Consider the following 10,554-nt stretch of genomic DNA (forward strand, 5'->3'; position numbering starts at 1 on the left):
GTCAAGGACCGGCAGCTGCTGGGAACGTGGCAGAGCCGTCGAAGGCGGCCGGGGCTCCTCGGATGCTGCCCGGCGCTGCCGCCTTCACGTCCACCCCAGGAAGCAGCAGGGCGGCAGGGACCGCTCTGCGCCGGCGGGAGCCGGGGGAGCCGAGTGCGGAGAAAGCCCCGCCGCGGCCGGGCAGGCGGGCGGGCGGGCGGCCGGGACCGGGCCTAGAGGCTCCGGAGCTGCGGCGGCGGCGGCGGCCCGAGCACGGCGACGCTTTACGTCCTGTCCACCCCGCCACACACCCCCTCCCTCCTCCAGCGCCGCCACCCCCCTCCCCGCCCGCTCCGCTCTCCCTCCTTCGATTGGAGCCGAGACAAAAGCAACGGGAAGCGGCGAGCCGGGACGCTACCCGCGGACCCCGGGCGAGACCGGACTAGCCCCGAGGCCTTCCCCCGCCTTGCGGGGGCCCTCAATCCGCCTCCCCCGCCGCGCGCCCCGCTGCCAGACTTCCGAAAATTTGCCAAAAACTCACCGCATGAATTTTCTTGTCCCGCGGATCCAAGATGGCGACGTATCCACCGCGGAGGCTGCTGGGAGCAAGACCTTTACCCTCTGACCCCTGCCGTGACCCCCGTCGCTCCGACTTCACTCTAGGCGGCGGCAGAAGGTGGCGAGCAATGCTCGCCGGATGGAGCGGGTGCTTCTCGGCACGCCGGGCGACGGTGAGAAGCTCGGCGCTCCCCAGGAGCCTTCCCCGGGGTTCCGCCGGCTCCGGCCGAGGTGCGGCGCTCTCCGGCGCCGGTTCCGGAGAGCGAAAGGAGGGCGGCGCTCTACGGCCTCGACCGTCTCCCCGAGCCACACCGCCGCCACGCCGGCCGGGAGCCGGGGCCTGGGGTCCGAGCGCGGCCTCGGGTGCAGGGGCGGGGAATGGTGAGGCGGCGTGGGTCCGCCCACCCGGGGACGCGCAGCGTGTTTGTGTTTGTGTTTTTGTCGGACACCCCGCCCCCGAGCACCTCCTGCGGTCCGTCCCCGGGGCCGTTACTACCTTGCCGGCGCGGTGATCGCGGGGCTCGGCTCCCCCCGCCGTCCCGCAGCCTGCGGTGACCCCGCCGCACGTCGCCGTCACCTCCTGAGAAGTGAGTTCCCCGGCGCCGAAACCCGGTCGTCTCCTCGCCCCCCCCCCTTCCCCGACCCCCTCCTTTTTCTGCTGCTTGGTTTTTGTTTTGTTTTGTTTTTGACGTGTTCCGGTCTAAACCTGGTGAGAGGAAGTTAGGGGAGCCTGTTTTTAAAGCGCTACCGGGTGTACTTAATCTAACCGAGCAATGTTTATGGTCCTTAATTTAGTTCCCGCCCGGCGCGCCCTTGGTCAACCGTAGTGACCAGCTGGCTTGGAAATACTATGGCTGTAGTGAAAACTTCGGGGGAAAGAACGTTTTGCTCTCCAAAACAGGACTGTCCCTGAAACTGAAATTCGTTTTCTTTGCCGTATAGTACTCTTCCTTTATTGCTGTGAACGTCCGTAAACTTCGTGTTTTATAATTACTAAAATTTGGTAAATGCCTCTGTGGATTTGAAGTTCTTAGTTTCATAATGTATTGTTATTCCTATTATTGTTTGAGTTATTGATTTTATGAATGTGGATTACTGTTTGAAGTAAATAAAATATCTGCTGTTTGTTTTATAACATTTCCTTCTTCCTGCCCCCAATCAATCACTACAGCTTCGATTTATCCTAGAAAGCTAGAGGCAAGGAACAAGAAGAAATAAAAGCCTACTGTGAAATAAAATTTAACTTTGTCATGGTTTTGAAGGTAAGGTATTTTGATGTACCTGCAGATATGTAAATTTTTTTAATGCCAACAGGTACTGATGTAATCAGGGAAAAAGGAGTTATTTTGCTGGGTTGTTCATTTCACTAAATACTCCACCATTTCGTGTTTTGTTTTGTTACTTCAGGAAAATTCAACAAGGAAGGACACAGTCCTGTATGGCCCCTCCCCCAACAGTTCCTTCCTGCCTTTCTGCTTTCTCTTCCTCTCAAGTTAACTTCTACTGCCATAAGGTAGTGTGTTCTCAGACTGCCTGGCTGCACCTCTAGGCATATGTAGTGTGTGAGATGGCATACGATATAGAGTACCTTAACCTGGCTATATAGTACATAGTATAGCATCGTCACATAAAGTAATGTTAAACGTTTTCATTCATCACATTTCTTACCTTTACTAACTTTAAAACCACAGTTTTGTCAAAACTGGAAGAATTGCTCCCAGTGGGGAAGGTCTGAGAGTTTTATTATGCTTAGTTTTGCACTGGACAAGATAAAAACATTTTCTTAATAAGTACACGGAATAAGGATGCTATAAAGAAATTCTGTGATCCTATTACTCCTCAGAGCACGACTTGCTTAGGACTAATGCCCACGTTTTTAACTTCTATACTATGTGGTAAGATCTATTTAATAGGTATTGACCTAACATTTTACTAAAGGCTTGTGTTGGTGGCTCAACATAATGATGTAAGCACGCATTAAAAACTTTAAATCGTCCTGTTGCTTCAAAACCTTCTTCCCTGGGCATAATTTTTACAGGTCTTTATGCCTAGCACTTTGGAAACAGAGAATGGCTGACCTCTGAGTTCCAGGCCAACCTGATCTATATAACTAGTTGCAGGCCAGCCAGGGCTATATAAAATGAGACCTTGCCAAACAAACTGCTTCATCTCCAAAACCAGACCTGATGACATGTTTCTGTGATCCTGTTACTGTGCCGACTGAGGCAGGAGAGTCAACCTCATTTTGAAGCTAGCCTGGACAACATACTTGTAAGACCTGTCTCAAAAACAACAAAAAGGGTTCGTAGTAATTGCTGATAATTTACTGATGTTTTTTAAGTCTTGGTAGTGAAGGTGTTTAATAATATTGTTACTTTTACTTGAAAAACAGTTCACAATGCATATGTTTGTGTGTTTTTAAAATATATGTTAAATTTTTTTCACAGAAGTTTTCCCTTGGATTTGGGGGAAATGCTTTATTAAGGAAAGAGTAAGTTTGTTTATATTTGTAGAAGGGAAAGGCCTTCCTTTTAAAAAAGCAGTCGCTATGATGCTGGCGTGTTTGCCAGTGCGAGGCATAAAGAGGACATCTCAGATGTAACCGTCTGAGAAAGAATGGTTGGCTCCCCTCTCACCTCCAGCTTGCTCCTCTCTTGGGTTCCTAAGTTCATAAGTTCCTGCCACTGGTACCTACTTAGGCCGAGCATGGGAAATTCTCCTCACTCTAACCACCTTAGCGGCATGCGCTGCGAACTCGCTACAGATACATTCTGAATTCACTCCCCATCAGCTCACTCCTGCCCCTGTCAGCTGCCTGGTCTTTCTGGAGTGCAGTAGTACCTACTCTCTCTGCTCCCCACATCTCTGTCAGCCGTCCTTGGATACCAGCAGAACCACGTTTGAATTTTTTTGTTCAGGTGTGTTTCTCAGTTTTTAAAACCCCCCATAGCTTTCATATGTATGGATGTGTCTGGAATAAAGGCTAAAAGGCCTTTCAAGCTGGCGCACTCTAGCTCCTGCCTTTCCTACATTTTGTGTTCACTTGTTTTGCCTCCTTTCTGTCAAATGCTGCAATCTTTCCAGCTTGTAGCACAGACTGTTAGTTGCCACTCCCAAATTTCTCTCTTTCAGAGTAATAACTGTGCACATGTGGTCACCTGGTGTAGAGACTGCACTTTCCTAGCCTGCTTTGTAGTCACATGACTGCACTCACTGACCAGTTGGTGTGCTCCATCCCCTCTGTAGTCCTCGCACGTGCTCGGTCCCCGAACAAGCACACTCTTCATGCCTGTACTCCTGTCTGCTTTGTGCTCTGAAATGGTGATAGCCTGGAACTCTCCTTGCCAAGGTAGGACATACATAGGTTCCGTCATTTTAAGAATTGGCAAAACTTTAAACTGGTAGAAACTAAGATCCCTCGGAACTTTGTGGGTCGGAACATGGAATCTGCACTACATTCCTTTCCATTTTTTATGTGGGGAACGATTTATTTTTTTCTTATTAAAAGCACTATATGGAGCTAGACATTGAGTGAGAATGACTACCACAGGTTTTAGGGTAACCTAGACTATGGAAGAAAATACCAACCTTTTTACACTGTCTCTGGCAGACTTCCCCTGGCAACCCTCCCTAAAGTAGTTCCCCCTATGTTTATTCTCTAATACTACCTTCTACAGGAATAATTGCAAAATTTGTAAAAATCCAAGCTAGGAAAATGTAGTGCTAATGAGATAGCCAGAATTTCCAGAGCTTGGTAATGAAGATAGATCACCCACCCTCCATCTCCAGCAAACCTGCGTTACAGAAAGGAAGGGGGCGGGATGTATGCTGCAGCACACTGCCCATCAAATCAGAACACTGCATAGTGTGTCTAAAGCAGAGATTGTAACGAGCCGTCTGCTTGATTTTTATATTTTACCCAACTTAGTTTCTTCATCTCAAATACATGAAAGTATCATGAGCTCACAGTGGCCACGTTACAAAAGGTGAAGAGTAGTAAGCCCCGCTCCATGACCATGTACAGCTCATTACTCTAGCTGTTACAAGATTCCTTATGGTAGTGCAGAGGACAGTTCGGAGAAGCAGCTCCTTATCCTGCTGAGAGTATAAACTGGCAGCACGTTTCTAGAGAGGACTACTAAAGCCCAGAGCCCTCACTCAGGTCCTCTTCTAAAAGAGCATCATAAGGAAACAGTACAGCTGCTAGAGTACGTATTGCGTTGTAGACTGAGCAACCGCCAAGGAATGAACAGTAGTCGGCCGTTAAAGATGATGCTGACAGTGTTGGTTTCTGCTGAGGACCTGTCCTCAGCTGTTTGTACCTGTATGCTTCCAGTGTCTGCACACGGGTTTCCCTCTGCTTAGCTGTGTACTAACGCTTACAAAGACTCCAGCTGCTGGGGATTATGTTCACCCATGTGACCTCACTTGGCCTTAATTGCGTCTTGACAAACTGATTTCCAACACAGCCATATTCTGAGGTACGGGAGATTAGAGTGGCCAGGAGTAGTACAGTTCAGCCCATAACACACAGGAGGGCAGAAATGGCCCTTAGCGACCAGAATCAGACTGAGCCCGTGAAAGTCTGGGCTGCTGTAAATGCCAGACAAGAGTCGATACAAATGCTTTAAATAATCACTGCTCTCCCATGGTTTAGTTAGCACCAAAAGGGTGGTGAGGACGTTCCATTTTGATGAACTCAGTTCAGTTTTGACATTACGTTCCTGAAGAGGGCATCATATCCCATGGGTCAGGACCTGTTCCACAGTCTGCTCTTCACTTGAGATGCCAGTTGCAGATGAGGAGTTGTCACCTCCCTTCCTGACTGATATGCTGTAAGACAAGATTCCATAACCCCTTCTTCAGCTTCAGTTAATTTCCTCTGTTGATCACAGACTGGAGGGAAGCACTTTGCCTGTACTCATGAATTTATTAAGGAAGATCCTAAAATAATCAAATGAAAGATACATACGGTGAGAGGCAGGGAAAGACCTGGAGATTTACACCCTCTCCAGGTGTGCCACACTCTAGGGACCTGCATATGGTCAGCTATCTGGAAGCTCTCTGAACCCAATCCTTAGGAATTTTTATGGAAGTTTCAAAGTATAAACATGATTGATAACATTATTGATAATTAACCAACACGACCTTTTTAGTCCATCTCCTCCCAAGAAGCAGCAGCATCTCTTCTGAAGCTATTGACAAACCCACCAAGAGTTGCCTCCTTAGATCAAAACATTGCCCTATCTCCCAGAAATTGTAAGGAATTGAGGATCTCTGTGCCATGGACACGAGACCCAGACCAACAACATACATGTGCACATTACATCTGCTGCATATAGATGTATAAACGACATTGTGTGGTTTATAAGATAGATGTGTTTTCTGAGCTGCTATTAATGCAACTGCCACATGATCTTCAACAGAGATAACAAAAATACACATTACAAAAGATGTAGCTCCTTCGAAAAATGGTGCTGAAAACTGGATATTCATATGTTAAAGAAGGAAACTAGAGTCCTATTTCTCACCCTATACAAAAGTCGAAGTGGATCACAGACCTTAACCCCTAGAGGAAACACTTGAACATAGAGGCACAGGAAGAAGCCAGCAAGAATTGAGAAATTGAATTGCAGGAAATTAAAAGCTGCACAGAAAAGAAAGCAATGAAGAGGTGTAAAATGCCATAATGCAGCCCTTTCCTGTGCATGCTAATTTTATGTTAAGTCAGAATTGGGCAAAGTAAGAGGAAGGGTGTTTTATGTTCATAATAATTTTTATGATTTTCTGAACCCTAATCATTAAAATTAAGACAGCAGCCAGACATGGTGGTGCACACCTTTGATCTCAGCATGCAGATGGCAGAGTCACATGGATCTGTGAGTTCCAGGACAACCTGATCTCCCCAGAGATCTCCAGGACAGCCAGGGCTATGTAGAGACCCCATCTCAAAAAACAAAAGTGAGGGGGCCTAAGTCAGCAAGGGTCATTTAAATTTGGAATATTCTTATTACTGTGACTGCTCAATTTCCCACCAGTTTTGCCTGTGATCCAGACACAGGAGTGACAATGCTTACCCATTACCCATCATTCAACTTCAGCTTTGTCATATAGCTTTGTCCAACCTGAAACATAGAACCATGAGCATTAAAGTCAAGAGAAATTATTAACTTACATGATTGGTTCCCTTGTGATCCTTTTTTGGCCTCTTAATGGCTTTAAATAAATATAAAAAATTAAAGTTTTGTGAAGTTATAGATATTAAAGAATACATTAGCATATCACCAGAGATTCAGGAAGCAGATATTAAAAACCTGAGCTGAAGCATGCACAGTGATAACTCTTGGGCAAATTGTCAACCTCCATAGATGCCATTGTGCTGTGTGAAAATGGAACATAAAAATACGACTGAATCTGAGTTGTGAAAATGTTCCGTGGATATATAGATTTGTAAATAACCTAATATTCAACAAATAATAGTTCAAATGGCAGTATAATGTTTTTATGTAAAAGATCACATATAATCTTAACTATAAATCGAGAAACAACAGTAACTAATGAGACATCAGGAAATTTTGGTAAGTACAGTGAGTGAAGTTAATACCCCTAAAAATAGTCATGAAGTGAGCAACAGAAATGTAAGTGTGCTAGCTTCATATTTCCTGCTGGCACATAAGATATCAAGTAGGAAAGTGAAGTGTATTCTTGAATGATCAGATCTTCCAGTGTCAGCTCGTGGTCTTGTGATTTTGTTCCTGTAATATCCTAATACGTGTCAGATTGTGAGCTGACATCTCATCCACAGCTCCTAACGGTTGTAAAAGACCCGTCACTGTGGGGAAAGTGGGCTGGTGGTGAATGGTGCGTGTGCATTTTCATCTGTGAGCTCATGTTTCTGTGTGTGTGTGTGTGTGTGTGTGTGTGTGTGTGTGTGTGTGTGTGTGCGCAGAGGCCAGAGAAGGATGTCAGATTTCCTGTTCTACCACCTTCTGCCCTATTCTCTGGAGACAGTCTCTGCCTGAACCTGGAACCCACCGTCTTTGACCTAGGTTGTCTGGTCAGTAAGCCCAGCCCTGGGACAACAGGCTCTCATGTCTGGCCACACCCGGCTTTTTGTGGGGGTAGGGTAGGCAGTGGGGATCTGAATTCAGGTCCTCGAGCCTTCACAGCAAGCACGCTTATTCACTGCACCCAGTTCCCAGCCCCAAGACAACACAGTTAGGATATTTGCAGTAATACCCAAATAACTATATTTTCACTATGGTGGCTCTGCTCATATGAAGTAAAGCCTGTGGCCACAATTAAGGTGATTTTAAAAGCACTGCTTAAAATAGAATTAACCAGTGGATTTCACAAAACGCTAGATTAGTAAAGGATTAGTTTCTGTTAATGTCTGTATTACAAATGTTTCTGTAGCTACCACAGTTGACTAGCAAAGATGATCCTTAAACATCCTCAAACCTTTTCTCTTTAATAAAGCAAACAGGGAAGTGGTTCTCTGTAAGCATCCATGTGCTGGTCTATTTTCTGTTGTTGTGACAAGAGGTCCCTGAATTGGGGTAATACTTCAGTTTATTCAGCTCACAGTTCTGGATGTCCAAGAGCATTGCACAGGCCTTTGCCTGGCTCTAGGCTGAGCTTTATGGCAGATAGCATCGTGGTAGAATAACGCACTATAGAGGGCAGCGTTCCAGTGACCTCAGCCTCCCAGCATCACCATGTGGAGAATGGATTTTCCAGCACAGGAACCTTTGAGGGGGATACTCAGACCATGTCCAGTCGCACCTACCAAAAGAGCCTATGGAAGAGGAGGGTGGAAAACCCGGAGAGGTGGTGGTTAATCAATCACAAGCTTGGCAGCTGCCCTGATAGTCAATAAACAAGAAGAGATCATAAAACAGGACTACCAACTGGAGGAGCTAATGGGCAGCCACATGGTGGAATCTCCCTTCTCCCTGCTAAAAGCAAAAACTTGAAGAACAGAAGTGCTTCCTTAACTGTAGTGTGCTACAGAGGGGAGAGTTGGTTCTGTTCTACAGTGAACAAATAGCGTACGTATTCCACTCTATCCTGAAGAACTTGTGAGTGTCTGGTTCCCTGTAGAAACGGGGTACAATGGAGAAGGGAAAAGAAGGACTTCAACTGTTCCTCAGTCCCTCCCTCAGCACACTGGTTCGTAAGCTACTAGTTTAGTCTTGTTGCAAAACTGTTTCTTATTTTTAATATATATGTATTCCTTAGTGTATTAATTTTTATTTAAAACTATAAGCTATCTGTATTTGATGAAAACACTATACTTGAAAGGTTTAATTCTGGGTTCCTGTACATGGAGATTAAGGATTTTCTGATTAATGATAATATGGGATATGAATTGTATCACAATAAATTTCTCTAATCCTTTAGGGGGTGAGTTTTTTGTTTTGTTTTGTTTTCAACCTCAAGAAAGATAATAAGCTAGCATTAGCACCGTGGTTTAGTTAGAGCTGAATATTTGTTTATAATGGATGCTGTAATACTGACTGGAAGTTTCCCCATTTCCCTAGAGTTGCGATTGCACCATTAAGCTGAGTATAAAGTGTATCGAACATGTTACATCCTAATAACGTTAGCCAGCCCCAGCACCACCTCCAAGCATGTACCTCTCTCCACCTCTAGTCAAAAGTGACAGACCAGAGAGAAAAGAGAGAAGCAGTGCTGTTTGGTGGCCAGTCTCTCTCAGTGTGCAGCCGAAGTGGGAGAGGGTGTTTGAAAGGCATGTAAGGATCCTTCCTAAAAGGAGGAAGACAGACGCATTTCTCTGCTAGATACTGCCTTGGGAAGGGACTTGTTGAACAACTGGAGGTGAGTAGAAGAAAAGTAATTTCAAAGAAGCCAGGACAACAGGAAAGTAGGCTCTCCATCTGGAGATTGTCATACCATGCCATGGGTGGTGTGAACTCCAGGTAAGGTGTGTAAGCTGAGCTTAGTCAGTATGAAGGCTGGTACGACAAGATGATGCAAAAGATAAACTTCCAGAATCACACCATTAGGAAAGAAGTTGTGCTACGTAACTTTGTCAACTTGATGTCACCTAGAATCACCTGAGAGGAAAGCTTTGGTTGAAATATTGTCTAAACCCAATTGGCCCGTGAGTTTTATCTGTGGGTATATCTCTGGAGAGTTGTCTTGTCTTACTAATTTTCCAGGAGTCTGGGCAGTACCATTCCTAGACAGGTGGTCCTGGGCTGCCTAAGAAAAGAGCATGAACCAGTAAGCAGCATTTTCTCATAGTTTTTGCTTCAGATCCTGCCCTGACTTCCTTCAGTGGTGAACTGAGTAAGATCTGGAAACGTAAGCCACATAAGACTTCCTCCCCAGTTTGCTTTTCGGCAGAATGTATTGTCGCAGCGATGGGATGAGACTACGTAATCAAAGCCCATGCTGCCTCCATCAACGAAACCTCCTCAGAGACAGAGCTGCTGACACTCAGAGTATCAGGCAGTATATAGAGTTGGGAGATATAGCATGCTCACCTAGTTAAGGGCAAATGTTTACCTGTTTTCTCTCCTTTCTACCACAAACACCAAGGGCACTAGGCTTAGAGAATTGGGTATCTGAAAGCCAGATTTCTCCCACACACAGCTGCCAAGTCACTCAAATGCTCCCTGTACTGAGCAGGCGGAAGTAGAGGGTCAGGAGCTTGCATTTCAGCTGAGAGTGAAGCTTTAAAGCAAGCAAGACTGAGGCTTTGTGTCTTTTCTAAGAACTTAACTTACTGAAAATCTTAGGATTTTCATAAACATAAAAATCAGTTAAAGAGCCATCAAGGAAAAAAGTGAATATTCAATTTGATTGATATTTGGTATAATAATATCCTAGTATTGTGGAAAGTGAGGAAGAGACCTGGTCAGTCCTCATCAACTTAGACCATGAAACCCAATACGGACAAGTTCAACAGAACCGCCATCTATGGCCTTCCCATGCAAGCTTCAGCATTGCCAGGACCTCAATTTCAATTATGGAAAGTGGAAGGAAAGT

At 45.6% G+C, this 10,554-nt stretch overlaps 1 protein-coding gene across 7 annotated transcripts in view; it reads right to left on the bottom strand.

The window, feature by feature from the left end:
• Cnot2 (CCR4-NOT transcription complex subunit 2) overlaps positions 1 to 669 on the bottom strand; it is a 93,589-nt gene extending 92,920 nt beyond the window's left edge. For 4 of the 7 annotated variants that reach the window (XM_050135625.1, XM_050135627.1, XM_050135620.1 and 1 more), the window contains exon 1: positions 521 to 666. In XM_050135625.1, the coding sequence (XP_049991582.1) occupies positions 521 to 525 (5 nt within the window). In that variant the 5' untranslated portion in view covers positions 526 to 666. Of the gene's footprint in view, positions 1 to 520 lie in introns of all 7 variants that reach the window. The other 3 variants (XM_050135628.1, XM_050135629.1, XM_050135621.1) reach the window with 2 other exon arrangements.
• Between the last annotated feature and the right edge of the window lie 9,885 nt (positions 670 to 10,554).

Source organism: Alexandromys fortis, unplaced genomic scaffold (assembly GCF_014885135.2).
Source record: "Alexandromys fortis isolate MF-2015 unplaced genomic scaffold, M_Fortis_MF-2015_v1.1 scaffold_24, whole genome shotgun sequence".
In the NCBI taxonomy this organism is placed as follows: domain Eukaryota; kingdom Metazoa; phylum Chordata; class Mammalia; order Rodentia; family Cricetidae; genus Alexandromys; species Alexandromys fortis.